We start from the raw sequence: 24,761 nt of genomic DNA on the forward strand, positions 1-24,761 counted from the left end.
CTGGACACCGGCAGCGCTGTGACACTGGGGACAGGACAGAGCTGTGACACTGGGGTTGGGACAGAGCTGTGACACTGGGGATGGGACAGAGCTGTGACAGTGGGGACAGAACAGAGCTGTGACACTGGGGATGGGACAGAGCTGTGACAGTGGGGACGGGACAGAGCTGTGACACTGGGGATGGGACAGAGCTGTGACAGTGGGGACAGAACAGAGCTGTGACACTGGGGACAGAGCTGTGACACTGGGGACGGGACAGAGCTGTGACACTGGGGATGGGACAGAGCTGTGACAGTGGGGACAGAACAGAGCTGTGACACTGGGGATGGGACAGAGCTGTGACAGTGGGGATGGGACAGAGCTGTGACAGTGGGGACAGGACAGAGCTGTGACACTGGGGATGGGACAGAGCTGTGACAGTGGGGACGGGACAGAGCTGTGACACTGGGGATGGGACAGAGCTGTGACACTGGGGTTGGGACAGAGCTGTGACACTGGGGATGGGACAGAGCTGTGACACTGGGGACAGAACAGAGCTGTGACACTGGGGATGGGACAGAGCTGTGACACTGGGGATGGGACAGAGCTGTGACACTGGGGACAGAGCTGTGACACTGGGGACGGGACAGAGCTGTGACACTGGGGACAGGACAGAGCTGTGACACTGGGGACAGAGCTGTGACAGTGGGGGTGGGACAGAGCTGTGACACTGGGGACAGGACAGAGCTGTGACACTGGAGACGGGACAGAGCTGTGACAGTGGGGACAGGACAGAGCTGTGACACTGGGGACAGAGCTGTGACACTGGGGTTGGGACAGAGCTGTGACACTGGGGACGGGACAGAGCTGTGACAGTGGGGATGGGACAGAGCTGTGACACTCGGGACGGGACAGAGCTGTGACAGTGGGGACAGGACAGAGCTGTGACAGCGGGGACAGGACAGAGCTGTGACAGTGGGGACGGGACAGAGCTGTTGACACTGGGGACAGGACAGAGCTGTTACAGCGGGGACAGGACAGAGCTGTGACAGTGGGGACGGGACAGAGCTGTGACAGTGGGGACAGGACAGAGCCGTGACACTGGGGACAGGACAGAGCCGTGACAGCGGGGACGGGACAGAGCTGTGACAGTGGGGACGGGACAGAGCTGTGACAGCGGGGACAGGACAGAGCCGTGACAGTGGGGACAGGACAGAGCCGTGACACTGGGGACAGGACAGAGCCGTGACAGTGGGGACAGGACAGAGCCGTGACAGCGGGGACGGGACAGAGCTGTGACAGCGGGGACGGGACAGAGCTGTGACAGTGGGGACAGGACAGAGCTGTGACAGCGGGGACGGGACAGAGCCGTGACACTGCAGACGGGGCAAATGCGGTTCCCGGCGGCGCGGGAGCGGCTCCCCGTCCCTGCACCCGCTGCACTGCCGTGCGGGATCCTTCTCCAGACCGCGGCATTTCACTGGTGACTCGAGTCTAGTTGAAGGCTTTGTGATTGATTTGAAAATCCAGAGATTATCACCCGTTTTCATAAAACAAACAAACAAAACCCCCTTAATAAATACTATCTTTTAGAAGTTTTATTCTGAGGAAACCTCCGCGCGTTCGGGATTGGGCAGCACCCGACCAGCGGGGCCGTTCTCGGGCGGGCGCCGCGGCCTCGGGCGCCACCTGCTGTTCCGGAGGAGACAGCGGCTGCCGGGCGGGCCCGCGCGGGGGGGCGCTGTTCCGCTGCACGCGCTGCTCCCGCTGCTTGTTCCGCTGCACGCGCTGCTCCCGCTGCTTGTTCCGCTCCACACGCTGTTCCGCTCCCGCGCTCCGCGCCCCCCCGGGCCGCGCTGCGCCGTGACCGGTGCGGGGGAATCGGTGCGGGGAAGCGGCGCGGAACTGAGCTCCGCTGGTCTCCGCTGGGCGAGCAAAGCGCGGGGAACCGCCAGGGGCTGCGCCCGCCCCGGGCCGCTGGCTCTGCGCAGACTGTGCCAGCAGGGGGCGCCGCCACTCCCCGGGAGAGAGTCGCGCCCGCGCGCTGGAGCGGGGCCGAGCGGCCGCGGAGGGGGCGGGGCCGGGCCGGGGCGGGGGCGGGGCCGAGGCGGGGCGGGGGCGGGGCCGGACCGGGGCGGGGCGGCCCCTCGCGGCCCCCAGTCTGGCGCCTCCTCGCGGCCAGGAAGCAGATGGGCTGACCTGGGTCGTCATGTGACCAGGATGCGGAAGCGATCGACAGGAAGGGGGGGCTGCTTCCGGCGTCGGCCTGGCTGGGGCGCGGAGGCAGCGCCGGTCGCACCGACACGGGCCCGCGGTCGATCCCGCTATGCGAGAGACCCTGAGACCCACAGGTGAGATGCTGCCCGCGCCAGGAGGGGCATTCCCGCTCCCCTGAGTGCTCTGCCGGCGGAGCGGGGGCGGGTGCTGGGCCCGGCGCTCCTGGCCCCTTTCCGGGCGGAGCCGCTGGGCCGAGGGGGCCGGTACCGGGCCCTGGCCGGGCCCGCTGTTCCAGGCAGGGCCCCGCTGGTGCTGCCGCGGCAGATGCGAAGGGATTAACAGCTCCTGGTGCGGGGAGCGGCAGGGCCCGCCTGCTGTCGCTTCTTATAGGGGTTTTATTTTTAAGCAAGTAACATGTGCCTTGTATGTTTGACTTAGCGTTGCAACATGGAGACTAACTTCTTTGTGTTAATTAAAATAGACTTTGTTATGTGTTGGGATAAAGACAATGTGGAAACGGAATGGATTGTAAAAGGAGGAAGTGAAGCCTCATTGGAAAAACAAAATTTTCAAGATGTATGTGGCTTTACTAATAGAAAATATTTTACTTATGTTTTGATGGCTTTGGTTTACATGAGAACTTAAGATATATAAAAGTCTGCTCCCACCTGGAATTGCTCCTGTGGTGGCATCCTGAGCCTGTGCTCAGACTGGCAGTAATTAGATAAGGTCAATAGACGTCGCTTTACATTTCAGTTGACCGTATCCTGAAGGCTTATCTTTTTTGTAGGCAAGTATTGAAAAACGGTCTTAAATCTGAGAATAATCTGAAAGGATGAAATTGAAAAATTTCAAAAGTTTAACTTATTCAGCCAATGTTGGTCTTTCGTAGTTGCATTTAAATTTCTGTCATTATTTCTAATGACAATAACATACAAATTTATTTCAAATTCAGTTTAAAATTTTAAGTAGAACTTCTAAAGAATTATATTACTGCTTAAAAGACGGGTAACTTTTGAATAAGACCTGGATCATGTGGGAATAGAAACATTAAACTCTGTGACATTAGCTGAGTTTCTTGCATATAATTGTTGCATTGTTACAAATATAAAGGCACATGCAGAAAAATACTGTACAGCAGAGGTATCACTTTCCTGTTTAATATTTTAAATTCTCTAAGGTTTTTATTAAAGAATAATGTCTGGAACAGCTCAGAACTAGAAGATTGGATTATAGTTCTGCAGCTCTCAGTTAATAAGACGACAGGGAAATATCACTAGAAGAGTCATAAGCCTCATTCTCACTGGAGTTCTATCTGTGCTGCCTTTGTCATTGTGTGAATCAATACGCTTGCTTTTCCAAACTTCCTTTAAAGTGCAATATTTCTTAAGAGGACAGTTGGTCTTTGTTTGGAGATCAATGAGATTATTGGCAGTTGAAATGCAGAGTCTTTCATATGCTGTTATAAGCTCTGCAACATCCTGCAGTCAGAACTCTACTGCTATCATTTCATCAAATAACTGGTTTTGTTATCCTAAACTCATGCTTGAAATGCTTAATCTATCTCAACTGGGTAATGTGGTGTCTGTAAGCTCCTGCTGTAGTTGACGAATCCTCTTGGATAGAAGAAACACAATAAACTGTGCTGACATAGCAATCTGTGGTCTCAGTACAACTTTCAGAAAAGAGAGAAGTGAGTTGGGATAGGAGAAACAGAAGTACAGCAGTGGCACAGGTTCCAGGAAATGTTAGGTTGAGTTCCTTGAGAGTCTGCTTAAGTGTTATTTGTTAAAGAAAAAAGAAAAAGTGTAGGAGGAAATGGAAAGATCAGTACTTTAATAAGCAGAAATTCTGATTTTTTTTTTTTTTTTTTTTTTCCTTGCAGCACAACACTAAATTTGTAATGCAATGGAGTCTGGGTCAAGCTCTTTTCGAGTGGAATTTCCAGATTTTTCTAGCACCATTTTGCAGAAGTTAAACCAGCAGCGTCAGCAAGGACAATTATGTGATGTGTCCATTGTCGTGCAGGGCCATCTCTTCAGAGCCCATAAAGCTGTTCTTGCAGCCAGTTCACCTTACTTCTGTGATCAGGTTCTCCTAAAAAACAGCAGACGAATAGTCCTGCCTGATGTGATGAATCCCAGAGTATTTGAAAACATTCTTCTGTCTACCTATACAGGTCGGCTGGTAATGCCTGCTCCAGAAATTGTTAGTTATTTGACAGCAGCAAGTTTCCTTCAGATGTGGCATGTAGTGGATAAATGCACGGAAGTGCTAGAGGGGAACCCAACCGTCCTCTGTCAGAAGATGAATCACGTCAGTGATCATCAGTCCCCCAGCAGCAGCAGTTACAACGGCCTTGTTGAAACCTTTGAACTTGGCTCGGGAGGACAGACGGAATTCCACAAAGCTCAGGAAATCAGGGATGGCGAGAACGAAGAAGAGATCTCTAAAGATGAACTGTCGTGTCAGTTGACAGAACATGAGTACCTTCCCAGTAATTCTTCAACAGAACATGATAGACTCAGCACTGGAATGACAAGTCAGGATGGTGAAGAAGGAACCAGCGACAGTGCGGAGTATCAGTACACCAGACCGATGTACAGCAAACCCAGCATCATGTCTCACAAGAGGTGGATCCATGTGAAACCAGAAAGATTTGAACAAGACTGTGAAGGTGTTGATAATCCGTATGATGAACACCAAGTTTCTGAATCCATGAATGCCATTCAGGCAGATCATTCAATCCAGTCTTCAGGTGTTGAAGACTTTCATATAGGTGACAAAAAGATGGAAGCAGAATTTGATGAACAGGCAGATGAAAGTAATTATGATGAACAAGTTGACTTCTATGGCTCGTCTATGGAAGAATTTTCTGGTGAAAGGGCAGATGGAAATTTAAGTGCTCACAGACAAGATCTTATGATAGCAGCAGGCTATGGTGAAGGCATTGAAATGGCCTCGGGAATTAAAGAAGAAACATCCCTCACTGGATTCTCACATGCTGATAAGCTGTATCCTTGTCAGTGTGGTAAAAGCTTCACACACAAAAGTCAGAGAGATCGGCATATGAGTATGCACCTTGGCCTTCGACCTTATGGCTGTGGTGTCTGTGGTAAGAAATTTAAAATGAAACATCATCTTGTAGGCCATATGAAAATTCACACCGGCATAAAACCATATGAGTGTAACATCTGTGGGAAAAGATTTATGTGGCGGGACAGTTTTCATCGGCATGTGACCTCTTGTACCAAGTCATATCAAGCTTCTAAATCTGAGCAGACTACTACTGAGATGAACTAAGACATTAGTGCTTACATTTGTTTAGTAGAATAAGCAAAAGAAACTACTTATGCAAATAATGTCTGGTACTTGCTATTGTAAATTCTCAAAAAATCAAGTTTTAATGATTATGCTAGTATAAGCAGACCAAACTTTTATTTTCCACAGTATTACTTCAGGTGTTCAATGTGTGAAGTGCAAATGGTTAATCTGAAAGGTGCTTGCAAAATTAGGTCTGTAAGGTCTTTGTGACATTGATTGTAATCACAGCAGTATTTAAAAGCCCTGTTGTTTTTCTAAGTCTTCTGAATTCACAGTAAAACCCAGCTCTAAATTGACCCAAATCCTGCAAATGCATGAAGCAGGAATTCAAGTAGACCTAGTTAATGAAAAAGAGAACTAGGATGCTCAAGATTACATGATTCACATTTGAATGAAAAAAAAAAAGAATTCTACTGCCCACATACTTAACATGCATCACTGGACAGTCTACATCTTTCTTGTATTGCATAATGAAAGGCTGTGTTAAAGATGGTTTAGCTTTCCTTTATCTGTCTTCCATTTTTTTATCCATCTTCAGTAAAACGAACATTGTCTAATTTTGTGCTGACTTCTATTTAGAGTCTGTAAAGCACTTAAATATGGTTGAGCACTATATAAACTTCACTGTGTATTAAGTATAATTTGTCTTTGATCCTCTAGGGTCTAATGCTGTATGGCTTGGCTTGGCTTGATTTGATTGCTACATTGTGAGAGCTGAACTGTAGTTTTCTGTTTAGATTTTTGTGGCTTACTACAGTAGCAAGTACCAAACTCTGTGGATTCACAAATTGAGTTTTTATTGGTACAAAAACTTCTTTGAGAACTTCTGTCTAGTTTTAGAAACCTGTTTTAGGAAAATTATTTAGTCACTGATAGGTATTTATACTTTTAATTCTTTACTCTTTGAGTAGTAAGAACGATAATACAGATTCTTGGTACTGAACTACTGTGACTGGTTACATGTGATCACAAGCAGCCAGAGTTGTTTACCTCGTCAAATGAAGTTGTTTGTGGAAAAAGTAGGAAGTATAGTCATTGGATCTATTGATGGTACTACAGAACATGGTACCATGCTTATGTCCGAAGTCTGGATTTTTTGATGGGGAAATGGCGCTACTGCTCCATCAGGATGAGGATCTATACGCTGGGCTCTCGTTCCTGGAGCCAGATGGGGTGTTTGTAGTTCTGAGAGATGCTGCCAGCTCTGCAGGTAGAGTGGATGCATCAGTTGTAAAGGTGGCAACGGGATTTTGGGGGTGAAAGCTTAATGTGGTCCTATGCAGAAGCAATTAACCCTTATTTGTAGTTTACTGAAACATTATAAAAAGGAAAGAGCCTCTAGAGCCTGCATAGACTATAACGGAAAGAGGCGATGTCCAAATACGGTGCTGGTAACATGAGGAGAAAACCCAACCAGCATCAAAGGCCTAAGACTGTCTGGCTGCAATTTATGTGTTAGATACTGCAATGTGCAGGCTAACATACTGAAACAGATGACCCTGTATGGTGAAGCAAAACCACACAAAGATAATTACTATTTATATGCTTTTTTGAACTCCCAGTTACAAACTGTCTTAAGATGCAACTGAACTGTATCCTGAACATGAATGTTTGGCACAAGCGGGGGTCTACTGCTCAGTGGGCTGTAGTTACTGTAACTTCTTTTCTGGCATTCTGCTTACAAACTTTGATTTTTTTTTTAAGAGGCTCTTAATTCTTAATCTTCTAATGCTTCAGATATTTTTCATATGGAATTTTGTTAAAACAGATATTCCCAAATATGATTAGCCCATTGCTGGCAATGGGCATGAATGGTCAGCACCACAGAGTTCCTATTCTTAGCACTTAATTGAACTCTACGATATACCATGGTGGCCATATATAACCCTTGTAATCAAGGTAATGAAACAGGGATTTGCTCACTAACACTGTAACCTGCTTAATGTATAGAAGCACTTTGTATTATAAAAAAAGAAAAAAGCCCACACCATAAAATTTTATAAGTATGTTTTTTAACCTTAGAAATTATATTCCCTTTATGGTTTGTTTCCACACTGCTAACACTGTCTTTTTTAATATTAAAAAAAATATATATAATGCTTGCCTGTTTACATGAGCGTAGAGGAAAGGGTTCCTACACTCAGTGGCCCTATTTTTCCATTCTCCAAGGCCTTACTACATACAGGGTGTCATTTCTGCAAGTACCATCATCACATTTGAGGGAAGGTATTATCGTACTCATTCCACGAATGATCTTGTATATTACATTAGTTCTCAGCCCCTTTCAAATTGTCACTTCAGTGTAGCATAAAAAGGCTAAGTGTGCCTCTTCCCATTTAGCCATAAAAATGTTGGTCAGAAACACCAGGCTGACAAACATGGTCAAGCAAAAAATTATTTCTGTTAAACCCAGACCACCCTACAGAGCTGCCAGTAAAACTTTCTTTTAACAGCTTGGAATGACTCTTATATGGGACATTTCAAAGTTAAACATTACTCTTATTTGCAGTTAGATTACTTTGAAATAAAGCTTTAAAATACAATGTACTGCGAGAGACACTTTAAAGGTTTTATAATAGGTACAGTAGATCATATTATAGAACCATGTTCTTTTTTAATGACTTAGCACAAATAGTAACTTTTTAATATTTGCCTATTACTGTTTTACACCATATTATGATATTGTCTTGAAAGTCCAACAGATGTTGCTCCACTGATTTTGTAGTGCTTGGCTTTCTGATGTTAATGTACATGAAACCAATCGATTGCAGGAAAATACTGATATGATATGATTGTGATGAGCTGTAGTTGAGAGGATTGAGGATTTAAGGGAAGCTTGAGATATGTGTCTGAAATCCTTACTTTTGCTTACCACAGGCAAAACTGTTGACTTGTGTTTTTCCTGAATTTGATTTTTTGCGCTTTGACGAACTTCTAATCACTGATTCAGGTATTGCGGGAAAAATATAACAAAAAAAAATACTTCAACCATTATGGAAACATCTTTCTTCCTCCTTCCTCAGGCTGAACTGAAGTCTAACACCTCTGCTCCCTGCCCTTGTAGTCTGTTTCCCTTGTTTTCACTGAGAGCCGCGCTAGGTCATGCTGGTTCTTTCCGTGCGGTGCCTGATCCCACCGGAGGCTGGGCTGGTGGGCGTGCTGGCTTGTCTGATGCTCTTCATTTCCTCCTGGGTGTCCTCTGCTGCTCCACGCTGGTCGGTGTCACTGCTCACAGTGACACCAACCTGCAGCCTCTCCAGGGATGTGCCTATTCCAGCTCGGGTCTCCTGTGAGCCTCGCTCACTTCGGAGGGGTCCCTCTCTGGCGTGGCCAAAGTCCCCTCGGAAGTGACACACGGGGTGTGTCTCTGTATGTGTGCTCAGTGTCTTTTCTGTGTGTTTTCCCACAAGCAGCTCTTCAGTTTCTCTGCCTGTGTTTCTTCCCCAGAAGTATCTCCTGTGTCTCGCTGCACCTCTTGCTGGCAGCTGCCACTCTAACTGTTGTGACGTAGAGGTGCTGGGAGCAGCTCCGGTGAAGTTTGGGCAGGGGTGGGTTGCTGCCATCAGTCTGGGTGCAGCCCAGAACCTGCTCTGGCTGGCACAGGGCAGCCACAGCCTCTTGCCACCTGTCACCGTGCAGCCCCTGCAACTGAAACTCTGCAATTCATGGCCAATCCGGTTGGACACAGTAAACCAAGATATGCAGATGCAGCTTCTGTCAAGCTCTTAATCTTTGCTGAAGGACTGGTCTCATTCTAGATACAGGAAATTATTCCTTGTTTGTGGGGAGGAGGGAGCGATCCATATATAGAATATGAATGCATATGTATGTGATAAATGTCATTCATCTTCCCTTAAGCTTCATCACCCTAAATGCCACGGCTTAGCAACATTTGTGCATTTTTATATTGTTCACTGTTGGCTGTAGTAAAGTGAATGTCTTACGAAAACCAGGATTGTTGTACACACAGGAGGCTTTAAGAACAGCCATTCTCTGTCCTGTCAGTGGTGAGAACACTGAGTTCTGTTTTGTAACTAATGTGTTAATTACCATGGAATCTGTGTAACTGCCCTTCTGAAAAACTCAACTATTTAGCAGGGTTAAGATCTCTGCTTAGGTGTGTATGTGACCCTTTTGAGGGAGGATGTTCCTGTTTCACACCACTGTTGTGGGTTTTTTTTTGTTTTTTAAACATTAACTTGTTTGTTTTATGGGTGAGCAGGTAGACTCTAGAAGGTACTGTCAGTACAATTTTTGGTCTTGGCTTTTTTTTCATGTGAGGTGTTTCTGGGGTTGAGAAACTTTGTCCTATACCAAAACCAAGGCGGATGATCAAAGGTGATGTATTGGGTTTCTCATTATAAAAAAAATTTGATATCCCTGTATTATCAAGCCTGAAAGGAGGCACATCATGTCTTGTCATCTCAATGCTTTTGTGCTGGTGCCAGAAAGGTGACCTGTCTCTGAATTATGAGAGCCTACAGCAGTATATTGGGTATTTTGCTTTAACAGAATAAGAACCTTTCTCAAAATAACAAAGGAAAGCTGTTTTTTGTCATTTAAATGCTTCATTGGATAGCTAGGCTTCTTTATCTATAAGCTGTAAACTGTCAGTGCCCTAGGGGAAGATGCTGGAAAACAAAATGGTATATTTTTAATGTGATTAAATTGTAAGTTCTGATTTTTGCTTGAAGCCTGTGTCTGTCGATTGCTGCTCCTTTTTTTATTATTCATCAAATTCCATATTTCTTCCAGAAATGTAACTGTTTATGCAAGTCAAGTGAATCTTCCTTAACGAGAGATAAGTTTTTATTCTGAACAAGTCATTTATAATAGTAAATTTGCATATCTTGATATTTTGTGAGATGTTATGCCTGTATTGCAGAGGTTGGATAGTTTTGTCGATAAATATTGCTGTCCTAATTGTACAGCATGGTTTTAATTTAATGTTGTTATTCAATATTTTCTTCTTATAGAAGAGTCCCATGTCCCTTTTTTGTATAACATGTTTTAATAAATGTTATCTGTCAACTTTGTAAATGTTTTCTTAAGCTTGAATGAAAGGAATGCATGTCTAGTACTAGTATTTAATATTTCACTTTTGCCAAAACGGTAAGTGCTCAAAAGTACAAATCCAAAAGTTGTTGATATATAACTTTATTAAATATATAAAGGAGAAGTGTATCTAGTAATGTGTCTTCTTGAAATACCGACAACATGCTAAGCCTAGCCTAAGAAAACACTGAACTAAAACCTGATTTTTATAATACAATAAATTCTTAAATTTGTGGAATTGGGGCCATTTCTTTGGTGTTCAGGGAATTAGTTCCCATGTTAGTCCAAAATTATCAAACAGGTTTTGTTATAACTGCTTTTTTTAGAATGGTGTTCTCTAAAAGTTGCAATACAGAATGTACAGGCCGGTAGGAAAATCCTAGAACATCTCTTCATAGTGGCAGCAACTGCATGTCTAAAAAGCCTGCCGGTAAATTTGAAGTATGTACAGATAACATGTAGATTTTTTTTTTTCTTGCAAGCAACTTCACACTGTGCAAGTTTCCGTTATGTTGCTGTGAGGAACCCGGGGCACTGACCGAGCAGTTCACGCTGTCCAGCCTGTGAGTGAACAGCGAATCCTTGGTCACCGGGAGCCTCTGCAGAACGTGCTCAGGAGTGCGGCCGCGCTCGGCGAGCAGGTGGTTGTTACAGGGCCCGTGTGACCCGAGCACCGCCGAGCTCTCGGCGCTGCTCGGGGCCGCAGGAGCCCGTTTGTCGCCGTTTTTTGCCATCCTTCCCCCCGGCAGCCGCCGAACGCGCTGTACGGCGCTGGACACCGGGACAACTCCAGGAACTGCGCGCGCCCCGGCTCCGGGGAAAGTTCAAACTCCCGCCCCCCGGGCTCCGCAGCCGCGGGGTCGGGTCCTCGTCCTGCGCCCCTTGTCCCGCGGCTGCCGCTGCTCCGCCCGCTGCCGGGGCACGTCACCCGGAAGCGGAAGCGCTGCCAGGGAAATCAGTTCCGGGGGCGAGCAGCTGTGGGAGCGGGCGGGAAGCGGCGGTGGCAGCGGGCCGGGCCGGGCCGGGACCCGCCATGTGAGGCGCCCTGACAGCTCCAGGTGAGCAGCGGGCGGGCCGGCGCACTGCAGCGGCTGCCTGTCTGGGGGTCGACGCGGCGCTCCCGGGAGGGACGGAGGCCGTTTTCTGGGAGGGGGTCTGCGCGCCCTGACAGGCCCTGCGGGGGCGGCCCGGGCGCCGCGCAGGGTTCGGCCGCGCTCCCGGATCTGCCGCGGGGCCGAACCGCGGCGCGGGCCGCCTGGAGGCAGCGACTCTGGTGCTGCGACCGGCCCTGGCTGCCGGGGCTGCCCCGCTCCCGGCCTCGCCCTGGCAGAGCTGTCACCGCGTCACCCGGGGCTGTGACCCGAGGTCGCTCAATGGGCAGTGACAGCGGCGGGAGCTGCAGGGCCTCGGTCTGCCCGGGCCCCCAGCGGGCACCGAGCGGTGCTGGGCCGGCTGCGGGGCTGGGACAGGGACCTGCTGCCGTGGTGCTGCCGGGGCTGGCAGGACCGTCCGCTGTGGCCGTGCCGGGAGCGGAGCTGGAGCTTTGAGTGAAGCCCCAACCGCTGGAATTGCCCAGGCCCTTCAAAATCGCTGCATGTGTGCATAGCACGTAGAATTGGATTTATTTTAGAATAAACCAAAGCTCAGAGTGAATTTGGAACAGTCTCAAAAGCGCTGATATGGGAGAGCGTGTCTGCCAGGAAAGGAAGGAGGTGTAGGATTAGCTGCGCTGCAGTTGTTACATGTCATGGAATTCCCAGCATCTGCAATCAGGATGTGCCTGTGCTTCATTGCCTGCTCCATGAGAGCTACGAAATCCTCATTCTGACAGAAGTAACGCTCTGGGAAAATACTATGAGTATGTGTTCTTCAGAGCTATGTCCAATCTACCAAAAAAAAATGTTGCTTATATCTAGAGAATATAGCTGCTTCATTGCTTAAAAGAAACATTGGAGCTAAAAACTTATGGTTTGATAAAGAGTGACTAAGGTTCACAAAAAAGAAAAACTAGATGGATTAAAATGCATAACACTAACCAAGTGTTATCTTAGTAGCAAATAATTTATTATTGTAATAGCAGAAGGTACAAAAGCTCTCTCCTCCTCCTGTCTCTCCCCACTTCTTAAATTTCTGAGTGTATATATTGCAAGTCTGATGCTTCCAATTGGGATTTTTTTATACTGAGAGTGGCTTCTCAAAGCATATACCTCAAAGTTGTCAGATATTTGGAAAACTTGGACAGTAACTATTCAGGATTACACAATGGTATATCATGAAATTTGTGCACAAAATAAAAGTTTCTGATCATTACTTATAAGATCTTGCTGATGTACAGTCTATGTATCATAAACATGCCCCTTTGTTTTATTTACCTGACACAATACTTTTGCTGATCTTGGTTATCTGCAGTTTACCTTCTAGTAACTTTTTTTTCTGTATTCAGAAATAAATCAATACCTGTATCTGCTTTTGTAGGAACTTGACTTCTAGAGCCAAAATTTAGAGATTATTTCTATTGAGGTTTTTAATTGTTGGGTGAAACTTTGTTTATGCATTGATAATAATTTTATTTTTACTCTTTAGTCACTTACATACAAGCAAGCAATTGTGAGGAAGACAATTTGAGAATAAGGGATGAGGGTGGCACTTGGGCTTCAGTTTCTCAACTGCCTTCTTTGGATATTTGCTCAAATGAGAGGCTGCTGGGTTTTTTTCTATGAAACACTAAATATGCAGTTCGAATAATTTCCCTGCTGCACCATACTAAGCACTGAGAATAGGTTTGTAGTGTTATCAATATTAGCATACGTGTGTGTGTGTGCATGTAGATACATATAAATTAATTGCCTTTAATTTTTATATTAAAGCCATCCACTTCTTCAAGTGGTTTTCTTTTCATATGTTGTGAATTTTGGTGAAGTAAAAATAAATCCTTTTCAATTTTTGTTAAACAAAAGTCTGAATTAGTAAAAACTTTTCTAGAGAAAGTGTAGGTGTTTAATGTATTGCTCGCCCCTGCAAACGGTGGGATTGTTCCGCAACACTTCAGGCCTTGCTTGACAGACATGAGTTTTACTCTTGATTACACCGTGGATGTTTAGTACTTTGAGTGTTGCCTTTGTCTGCAGAGGAGGAATAATGACATTGACTTTCCCTGTAGTGTTCTGACATCCACTGGCGAAAGTGTCCAAGAACTCAGTTTTCTAGGAACTTCATTTCAGCCTATAGTAACTGTCTTCAGTTTCTGAGGAAACTGGGGGTTTCCTGCATTTTTTGAGGTAATGTAATGAAGTTTTAAATTGTTCTGTAGTCTCCACTACTGTAACAGGTTCTGTATTTTAGTGTAAATTAGAAGTGACACATGCTCATTTTCAAAACTGTTTTCTAGTTAATAAGACATATGTACCTTTTACTGTATGCTTTACTACAAATAATTCACTGTTTAAAGTTTTGGCCTGCCTACGTTTCCTTTTATTCCAGTGGGCACTTTTTTTAGCTTAGTTCAAACTTCCAAAAACTTAGCGCACCTCTATAGAGTGATTTGTGAATGGTTAACATTTAGAGAAATGAAGATTTGAAATCCTGTTTTGTTTAGAAAGGAACTAATTGCTTCCATATCCATTGATTTTTGAGAGATGTGGTCATTTCCATAACTTTTGCATTAGTGTTATTAGGCTACTAGAAAGGTAGCTTAGTTCTCATTTTGGGGGGGGGCGGGGGTATGGCTTTTGAATCAGCAATCAACTATACTGTAGACTGTTCAAAACAGTACTGAGCTTAACAAAAGTATGGGCAGGGAGTTTATATGTACACATAGGCTTGTGCTAGCTGTTTTATTTAACTGGTAGAGGCGCATCGAACAGAATGATGTGTTGAACTGAGCTGGAAGGGGTTTTGAGATCACTGCAGATGCAAAAGATGCCATAAATAAAGAGCATTGTATCCTATTGGAGAAGCTGCAAACAAAATGAACCTTCATGCTGCAAAATGGCAAGGGATCTTTTCTCACACCTTTGTGTGAGTTGAAATGGGCATAATTTGTATCATTCACCTGTTTATGAGAACCGCCGTTCTCATACATCATACATCAGTGAGTGAATGAAATTAAACAGGTGCAGACTTAGAAGCAGAAACTAATACGACGTTGGCAGACACACAGCGTCGTGTTGTAGTTATATGATGCTTCCCTGCTGCTACTGTATGATGTCAGTAAAATTAAATACCAAATATGTTTTGTCATTGTCTATTCTTGGGGTTTTTTAAGTGAAATAAGAACCTTCATAGAATATAATTTTTAAAGCGAGTTTGTTTTGAAATCTAAGGAGAAATGTTAAATGCGTATCACAGTCATGTTCACAGGTTACTTCAATGAACACTTTTGTTTGAAGACATAGGGCAGCAATCCACTACTAGTAAATTTGTACCATAGTCTACATATGCTATATAAGACCCTGGCACACAAATGTAATGCAGACACAAAGAGAATTGATATGATTCTGTTGAGTGTGGATCATCTCCTACAGAAATAGACAGGAGGCTCAACACAGAGCGCTGGCTGCTAAGACTTACTGAACTTAGTCTCCAGGTCTGGCCTTCGCTTTAAAACTAGAAAGCTTTCAGCCAAGTTCTTGGATACACAATATCTATGAAAACCTTAAACGCTTTGACCTACTTGGGCAGGAAGGTCAAGAGATGACCTATTCATAGCCTGCTTGCCCAAGAGGTGGACTTAAATTTTACAGGACTTTAACCTAACATTGCACTAGCCCACAGTCAGGTGGAAGCTGAAGCAAGACAAAATGCATTACTTCTTAACAATGAGAGCACCTAACATCACTGTTTGACTTTCTACAGTTGTCATGTAAAAACAGGGGAAAAGACGTTTCATATGCTTTTATATCGAATAAGGGAAATAAGGACTGAAAGGTGATTAACAGGAGTGATACGATCACAGCCATCTATACAAAGATAGCTTTGGCAGGACAGTTCTTTTTTTCAGTGAACAAAGCCACAAAATCATTTGGAGCTTGTGAGCTGATGCAAGTCAGACATAGGTCAGAAATCAAATGTTACAACAAACAAATTATCAGACATAATGTTAGTCAAGTTAGGACGCTGGCTGTCTTGTTTCTCTGCTAAAAAGAAGTTCCGTTTGTGAAGATTATGAATGTTAGTTTTAAGTGACAGCCAGCTGATACAGCTCCAGTTCTTCCTCATAGGCTTTTTATCATATTCCTACCTGTTGATTTTTGGTTTTAGACTGCCTGAATTTTCATAATTTGATTTAAATTGTTCATGTGTCCCATTACAGCATGTAACATAAGACATAAATAGAAAAAAAAAACCCACTAGTATGTTGTGATACATTGGACATGCTTCCTGCATCAGAAGTCAATGGATGATGTTGGGATCTATTTGTTCAATTGGAAGAGCAGGTATGGTGGCATTATTATGTGCTTAGACTTCTGAATTAATAAGAAAAGAATAGCAATAAAAGTCTGAAGGTTCTTGGGCACTTGATAAGGGGCCTGGTCTTGGAAATGTGAGGTGGTGTCTGGTACAGATAGACACTCTCAAGGGCACAAGTATCTGTGTGCTTTTGGTGATAATACTCTATGAAAAATTGGTAAAGTGCTTTTCTTTAGATCTTGTATTGAAATGTACACATCTCTCTAAAGTGCCTTGGAACATCCTTTCCCGGTGCACCAGGCAAGTTTGAGAATCCATGGCTTTTGAGTTAGGTTAGAATGTAAATGTCAAATCATTCTAGCTAGGAAATCACTGCTGTGTCAGATGAGCTTCAAATTTCACATCATGGTTTATTAAGAAAAATAATAATTAAGATCACAAAAGGAGATTTAAAAAAAATTGAAAGTCCATGGGTGGCTTGAACAGTTTCCTTCAAATGCTGCCTCGCATGTTGACACAAATTCGTTATTTTCTGGGAACCTCTGGCACACTGGGTAAATAGTTTGGAATTGAGACCACACTTCAATGTTTCCTTTCACTAGGATTTCCTTGAAATGGGTAGATTAAGACTCTACTTTTTGTATTATATCAAGTATTTATATCAACTGTTTTGTTGTAACACACCTTAAACAGATCAATGTGGTGATTTAACTTCAATATGTGCAAGCATTTATTTTTGAAATGGAAAACTCTGTATTCATTCTCAGTTGTAAATCTTCTCATTTTTCTTTCAGATTACTCTTTACATCAGTAGAAATGGACAGCAGCAGTTTCATTCAGTTTGATGTGCCCGAGTACAGCAACACTGTTCTGAGCCAGTTAAATGAACTCCGTTTGCAAGGAAAGCTGTGTGACATAATTGTGCACATTCAGGGTCAGCCATTTCGAGCCCATAAAGCTGTCTTAGCTGCCAGTTCTCCATATTTCCGTGACCATTCAGCATTAAGCACCATGAGTGGCTTATCAATATCTGTTATTAAAAATCCCAATGTTTTTGAACAGTTGCTTTCTTTTTGTTACACTGGAAGGATGTCCTTACAGCTGAAGGATGTTGTTAGTTTTCTAACTGCAGCAAGCTTTCTACAGATGCAGTGCGTCATTGATAAATGCACTCAGATATTGGAGAGTATTCATTCAAAGATCAGTGTTGGTGACGTTGACTCTGTCACTGTTGGTGCTGAAGAAAATTCAGAAAATCGCAATGGAGTTAAAGACAGCAGCTACTTTGCCAATCCTATTGAGATATCTCCCCCCTATTGCTCTCAGGTGCGACAGTCAGCTGCAGGCAGCGATCTTAGGATGGAAACTACTCCAGGCAAAACTCTGCGTAGTCGTCTGCAAGAAGAAGGGCATTCAGATCGAGGAAGCAGTGGGAGTATCTCTGAATATGAGATTCAGATTGAAGGTGATCATGAGCAAGGAGACCTGATAGTAAGGGAAAGTCAGATTGCAGAGGTGAAAGTTAAAATGGAGAAGTCTGACAGGCCAAGCTGCTCTGACAGCTCTTCCCTTGGCGATGATGGATACCACACGGAAATGGTGGATGGAGAGCAGGTGGTGGCAGTAAATGTCGGTTCCTATGGGTCTGTCTTACAACATGTTTATTCGTTTACTCATGCCTCATCACAGGCTACAGGTGTGTCTGAAGCCTTCGGAAGCCTGAGCAATACGAGTCCTTCGAGGTCAATGCTGAGCTGCTTCAGAGGGGGTCGTGCACGCCAAAAACGGGTATCCACGGGTCACTTGCACTCTGATGTTCAGGGCTTGGTGCAAGGGGCTGACAGTGAATCCATGGTGAGTAACCCAGGATATGAAAATAGTCCACGGGAGAGAAATACGAGAGGTCATTGGTATCCATACAATGAGAGGCTGATTTGTATTTACTGTGGAAAGTCTTTCAACCAGAAAGGGAGCCTTGATCGACACATGCGATTGCACATGGGAATAACTCCTTTTGTGTGCAAGTTTTGTGGGAAGAAGTACACCCGCAAGGACCAACTTGAGTATCATATTCGGGGGCACACAGATGACAAGCCCTTTCGCTGTGAGATCTGTGGAAAATGTTTTCCTTTCCAGGGTACACTAAACCAGCATTTGCGAAAGAATCACCCTGGGGTAACAGAAGTAAGAAACAGGGTAGAGTCTCCAGACAGAACAGAAGCATTTGTGGAACAGAAGGTAGATAATGATGCTTCAGCTTCTGAAGCTATGGATTCTAGTATGGAAATTCGTGCAATGTCTAACACATCTGATTAAAATATTACATTCTAAGTGCAACACAAATAAGCACATTACTAATGTATTTTTAAATATTTTATTCTTTTAATAATCTTCAGTACAAGTATAACAGCCTTTTAATTTTCCTGACCTTCTGGAAATCAGTTTGAAATGGTTTCTGGAGAAGGCTACATAAGTATTCTTTGTTTTTGAAGGAGGCTGGGTTGGTGTTTTGTTTTGGGTTTTTTACTTTACTTTTGAAGATGCTCAAAATATAAAAGACAGTGTACTGGGGAAAGGATAGGAAGAGTCTGCTAAAGTGTTCCTACTGGTTGATCTGGCAAGACACAAATTCCAGTGGAGAAGGATATTAGAATAAGAGTGGCAGCTCTGCTGGATGCACCAGGAATCTGTAATCTTCCTTATTTTATTTCCTAAATCCTGCTGTTGGTAATGACTTACACAGCAGTGGGGAGAGAGACTATTATGGCTTTGATTCCTTCCATGTGTCACAATGAAATCAGTTTGCTTTTACTAACTGTTTTTGGTAGTTAGTCTGTTTATATATATAAATTTGTTCTATATATATAAAATGCTTTCACTTTTCCTATTCTGGTTGAGGTAATGTAAAAGTATGTCAAAGTTTATACCAAGTACCACTCTTTCAATTGCTAGGTCTCTCTCCTTAGGATTTAGGACTTCAGACTTCGGGAGGATGGTTTTGGTTTTAAAAGAATGTTGTTTGGTTTTCATTTTATTAAACTATTACTTTGTGTGCAAAAGTCAGCAAAGTGAATTACCTTGTTTTAATAGCTTTGCTTTATAACATATATAAACCAAATGCCATAAATCTATTAAATTATGGTTAAATTGTTGAGGGGTTTTGTTAGTTGTCTAGAACACAAGCTGGACAACCTGTGGTGCTGACCTTTTTATATATATAGAGATAGATATATCTATATATATTTAAAAAAATATTAGCAAACTTAAAAGTAGCATTGTGGTTTTAAATGTGTTTTTACTGGCCTCCGAATCTACCTTCATTTCGTACTGTAGAACCATACCAGGTAATTAAATTTAACTTCAGCACTCTTCATGGTTGATTAAAACCTGAGAGAGATGGAGTTTAAACTACAGTATTTCCAAGCAGTGTTTTAATAGGTCTCTTCACAGAGAGCCGTTTTCAGGTGCACATTGACTTCTGTATAAAGCTCCAAGTGATATGTCAGCACTTGGAATTTGTACTTCTTTTGTATAAAAAAAAAAACCAACAAGTACTCTATGGGAATTTCAAGCAATATGTCTGTTATTTCATGTGTGAGTATTACAGAGTTGCTATGGCTTCCCTACTACTTTCAGTGGTTGTTTTCTGTATAAAGGAACTACCAACAACTTTAAAAATACTCTAAATCTTTTTGTTTCACCAAATGTTTTTTTTTACTATGGTGCTAACTTCATAATTTAGGTCAGTATAATATATAAAATGTGAAACCTAATGGTAACAGTTAAGCGAAAGAAGAAAGAAAAAAAAAAAGAAAAAAAAAAAGAAAAAAAGGAAAAAAAAACCCCCACACCCCAAACAAACAAACCACAACAAAATCCCAATAGCCTAAGAGACCTCAAAAGCGTGAACTGGCAAACACTACTGTGTAAAATTCTACCTGATGAACAGAATTAATCACATGCTTCTTTAAAATACAAATTTTAGATAATTGGGCCTTATGTCCATTTAGCAAATATTGAAAATACATCTGTGAACACGCTGTTTTAACTCCTGGAATTTAGAAAATAAAAGGTCATTCCCAAATTACGGGGAAGCAAAAAGGTGGTTTTGCTATCTTGTAAAGCTTTTTTGGCTCCTATGAAGTTGGGGCATATTTGTGCAGTAGCTTTACTAAATACACTAGTTCTTAATCTTGTGACAGTCTGCAATAAGAATTAATTTCACTAAATACAGATTTACAGTATAAACACCACCTGCTCCACCAGAGCAGTTTCAGTTAAATGGAGTACATAATTTGCCTGTTTGTCCTAAAATTGCCCAAATAAACAGGCAGAGGGTGGGGAGATGTTTTTCTCCTTGAAGCAACAATAGAACTTTTGTCTCCATTAAGGGAAAGTATATGTCTGTGTCTAGGGAAGGTAGTCTGTATGTTTACCCACTAAAAAACATGTTGGTGTTTCTGAGACTGTTTTTTTTTTCATAAGTGTTTGGTTTAAGTCATTAAATGCAAAAAAAAAAAAAATGTGCTTTGATGAATTAAGTTTGAGACATGCAAAATCCAAGAAATGTACTGTTATTTTTAACCCATTATCTTGGACCTGTGCTGTGGTGCCTTTGGTGTGACTTTTTCCATGGAAGTATGAATTGAGGATAGCAGGATATGGGTTCTAATTTTATATTTCTTGAATTCGTCTGTGTCACAATCTTAACATTATTTAAATCTAGTTCTTTGTATTTGTAAATGTATTAAAATGGTTTGAGTTTACCAAAGAGTGACTTATCCAAAATTGTCTCTGACAAAAACAAACAAAAACCCCACATCACTTTAATTGTACAGGTTCAGGTCAAAGCATTGTAAGGGGACTGTTAAGGGGCGGGAAATGATCACTTTTGTACAAGCCTGCGGTTCAGAGCTGGCTCGCTGTCCTCGCCTCGTGGATGCCACGGACCCTCCCCTGCCCGCAGTGTCGATAATTCCCAAGCCATAGCGCAGGACCGCAGTCCAGCAGGGCTCCCAAGGACGCGCACGGAGGTGACCAGAGCATCACTGAGCGTTACCTTCACACTGAAAAAGTGTGTGACTCTGGTAGAAAACGAACTTCAAACCTGGTAACAGCAATTAAATTGTGCCTTGTCACATAACGGTTTGCCAGGATTAGCATTGTCATGAAACATGAAGCATTATCTGACTGAAGTTCATTTCACAAGTCCACCACAACAGAGTATGCTGGGTTCTTTTAAGCAAATTATGAAAGTACTGTACAGTGTCTTGTGTCTGTACGGTTTTAAGTTAGCACAGAGCTGTTACACATTTCATTTACGATAAATGCAGAAGTTGATAAATATGTGAAGAAGTATTTGACAGCAAAATAAATCATGAAATTATATAGGCTGGTTCATAATTGAGTCTCTTCTTAATCTACCTTTTTAATTATAGACAAATGTGAAAACAGTGACAGTGTCCTTTCCTCTTGATGTTTAACCTATTATGACAAACTGTGAAAATAAAGGATTTTATACCTTTGCTAATGTTTGTGGTTTTGAACAGTTCTTTTAGTTTCCTTAATCAGTTATCTTCCATACGATTTCTTTTAAACTTGTAAATACATTTAGAAAATAGCTTTGTAAATACTTACAGTATATTAAAAGTTCACTTTGGTCAATAAGGCCTCAAGATTGGCTCTGCTTTTTTAGTGTGAAATCTTTCAATAGCATAAAGGATACTGTCAATTCACTGTTCAGCAGAATATACTGTAGGCCTAAACTGAGAGTTCTTAATGCAGTCTTCCCAAGCATAAATTCGTGCTTTATGCTGCAGCCTTTGGTTTACTTTTAGAAAAAACAATGAAGTCTCTTAATAGGTTTAGGCTGAATTATGGGAAGAACAGCAGGAATAAAATCAAGGGCTGGGAAAAAGATTGAACGAGCTTTACCTTGAAAAATATATATATATATATCTTATTTGAATTTTTGTATTAGTTTACTGTGATTCTTTTATTGTCAATTTTCTAAACAGGTTTCACACGAAACCATTGAAAGGGACTCAAATATGCAACACCTAATCTATTTTCCAAGGGAATTTTACCCTTGAATGGTGCTTTTTGACTGGTCAGGGTTATTTATTAAATTTTATATTTGAAAGTATTGGGGGAATTATGTAAATTCTTTATATGAATCTGTTTATTTCATGAATTGTAAATTTCATAATAGTGATTGGAGTTTTAGTAAAGTCATTCAAAATGTTCAAAGTTTATAATCTGTGTGCATTTTACATGTATTTTAACAAGTGCCAGAATAGTTGTATTTAGTATTGTAGATTTAATACTACTTGCACATCCCTGTGACAGCATTAACATAAGTTTTGCAAGTTTACATTAAAAAAAAAAGCTAAAAAAACAAGTAAGCCTGGAACACATGTTCCCGTATTTCTTCAGGGGATGCGGAGCCACGTTTCAGTAACTGGGCGCGTTTGCTTCTCACAGGCGGCAGATCCAGCGAGTTCAGCCCTGCAAGCTCCGGGTGGCCGTCTGCTTAGAGGTAGAGTTCTTGCACGGTTTTAACAGTGTTTGTTTCTGACTGAAAAATTGTATTTTTAAATATATTTTATTTGTATGGTTGTTTTTCATGATAAATAATTGAACAGTTTGAATGACTTGACTTTGTGTCATTATCTTGCAATATAAACCGGTAACCTCACAACTCCACACTTCATCACCATATGAAGTAAATGAAGCTAGCTAAGCTGATGCTGTAACAATTAATAACTTGCCATTAAGGATTATTTTATAGCATGAATTTTAAAATATTTATTCAAATGATATTTTACTCTTGTATTCACTTTGGTTTTAGATTTGTGACATGAATATTTCAGTGCTGCTTTATTTTGTTCTGATGAATTTGTTTCTTGCCTGTAAATTGCTTTTTTTATGGTATAAAGTCAATGGGAATTGCTGTTTGTAAATTAAAATGCTTCTAGAGCAAATCTATGGTGTCAGTGTCTACATTTAGCTTTTAGCTACTAAGGGACTTGCATTTTAGATGCTTTTCCTGAAGGGTTATAAAAAGTTGCACTTAAATACTCCTGTGACAACGAGGCATCAAAAATCTCTAGTTACAAATGACTCCTGAAGTTTATCTCTTTTTGCCAGCATTGCTTGTTTAGTTCCGAACGTAATGCAGAATGGGTTAAACAAGACGTGACTTAGGGATATACGGAAAGTTGCTTTTACCTGGAGAGCAGAGACAGGACATGGCACACTTCTTATATTCCCTCCACACCTTTGTTTTGTTCTGTTTGAGTTGGTAGAATTGTTTGTAGCCAGAGAGGTTAGAAATCAGCTGCAGCGAGGTTGTGTCCGTGCAACTTGATGCAGTTGACCTTTAGAGCCAAGCTGCTCACCAGCACCTTCAGAAACTACTGACTGTTTCCTTCATGATATGTTTCTGTCCACAGACCAGTAACAGGAGCAGCTTTAGGTCTTTCCTGTGCAGGCTTGGGAAGAGGGTGGGCGGTCGCGTTCCTCAACAATTGCATTACAAATGTCACAGACTTGTTCACAGCAGACAGTTGGTGCCCTGGCTGCTGCCACAGGTATGGCAGGACACGGGGCGCCTTGTGGAAGTTGCTTTCAGGATGCAAGTATATGGAGAAGGGGCTGCGCTGCAGCACCAGTCACAGGCCCCAGTCTCTCTTACTTATTTCTGTTTGAAGCCAAGTATAAAGTTTCTTCCTTGGTACGGCTGGCTACTTTTTACTTGCTTTAGTCAAGCAAAACAAATGCTGTGTTTTGGTCACAATGCTCTGCAAGGACAATCTACCTTATGCGCTTCTAGATAAATTTACCCTTAAGAACAGATACTGTTCCTAAGGGCACCAAACCTTTTGGGAGCGATGGCAGAAGGGAATGTAACCAGAAATTCTTTCATGTAGAAGTGGTATGTGTCTGGTGCTTCTGGAAATGTGGTTTTCAGTAAGAATTGGATGTATGTCTGCACTGTTGGAGCAACGTACACGCATAATGTGTGCAATAGCATCTGGATAGTGTGCCCCATAGCACAGGGGGTACTGTGCTTATGGAAGTAACTTAAATTGTTAATGAAATAAAGCATTCTCTCCCTTAAATTGCATATTTTTAGTATATTTTAAAATTGTATTCTTTTGAAAAGCACAAAATTGCAGCACTAGCAAAATGTAAATATGCCACTATGGGTAGCAGTAAACTACTAGTCCTGGTCACCTGTCCCTGAGTGCCGTGGAGTTTGGTCAAGGGCATTAGAAAGAAGTTGTATGAAGGCTCATACCATGTCCACTGTGCAAAGTGAGCGTTTTTTCTCGTTACCTAAGAACCATGTGTAGAGGAGCTAATGATGCTGAGCAGGCACAAGAGATCTCCCTTTCTGCCAAACATCTTAATTTCTGGCATCAGAAAAAAAAGGGTAAAATAGTGTCAAGGCAGATCTTCTGTCGGATGGAGTGGAACAGAAGGTTTACGCAGGCAGCGCAGAGCTCTGAGAAAGTGTCCATCTGTGCTGCCGTGGTACTATACATCCGACTCGTGTTTAAGAAAGGCAGGTTCCCGTATGACTTCCCCAGAAGTCCTGCACTGTGTTCAAGAAAAGACAACAGATGTAGACAGGAGAGGAAAAGAGAAAAGGGTGTGCTTGAATTTGAGATGACATAGGTCAAGGGCCTGTGTAAACTGGCTGGTAGCTTCAAAGGACCCTGTCTTTGTTTTGTCCATATGAAGTTGTGGAAATAAGAGAAATTGTGGTGCTG

General features: G+C 42.6%; 2 protein-coding genes across 5 annotated transcripts; both read left to right on the forward strand.

Moving 5' to 3' along the window:
• The first annotated feature begins 2,244 nt into the window (after positions 1 to 2,244).
• On the forward strand, positions 2,245 to 10,634 carry ZBTB43 (zinc finger and BTB domain containing 43). Of its 3 annotated transcripts, none has more exons than XM_065648820.1 (3): positions 2,245 to 2,330; positions 4,082 to 5,210; positions 8,471 to 10,634. In XM_065648820.1, exons 2-3 carry the CDS (start codon positions 4,105 to 4,107, stop codon positions 8,811 to 8,813), a joined length of 1,449 nt encoding a protein of 482 aa, XP_065504892.1. In that variant the 5' UTR covers positions 2,245 to 2,330; positions 4,082 to 4,104; the 3' UTR covers positions 8,814 to 10,634. The 3 variants fall into 3 exon arrangements, with proteins under 3 accessions (XP_065504892.1, XP_065504893.1, XP_065504894.1); XM_065648822.1 differs by having other exon boundaries at positions 2,248 to 2,330; positions 4,376 to 5,210; XM_065648821.1 differs by having other exon boundaries at positions 4,082 to 8,555.
• Positions 10,635 to 11,543: 909 nt separating this feature from the next.
• Positions 11,544 to 22,917, forward strand: ZBTB34 (zinc finger and BTB domain containing 34). Of its 2 annotated transcripts, XM_065648750.1 has the most exons (3): positions 11,544 to 11,633; positions 15,887 to 16,010; positions 16,779 to 22,917. In XM_065648750.1, the coding sequence occupies exons 2-3, from the start codon at positions 15,970 to 15,972 to the stop codon at positions 18,298 to 18,300; spliced, it is 1,563 nt and encodes a 520-aa protein (XP_065504822.1). In that variant the 5' UTR covers positions 11,544 to 11,633; positions 15,887 to 15,969; the 3' UTR covers positions 18,301 to 22,917. The 2 variants fall into 2 exon arrangements, with proteins under 2 accessions (XP_065504822.1, XP_065504823.1); XM_065648751.1 differs by lacking the exon at positions 15,887 to 16,010 and having other exon boundaries at positions 11,545 to 11,633.
• The last annotated feature ends 1,844 nt before the right edge of the window (positions 22,918 to 24,761 follow it).

This window comes from Caloenas nicobarica, chromosome 19, assembly GCF_036013445.1.
Source record: "Caloenas nicobarica isolate bCalNic1 chromosome 19, bCalNic1.hap1, whole genome shotgun sequence".
In the NCBI taxonomy this organism is placed as follows: Eukaryota; Metazoa; Chordata; class Aves; order Columbiformes; family Columbidae; genus Caloenas; species Caloenas nicobarica.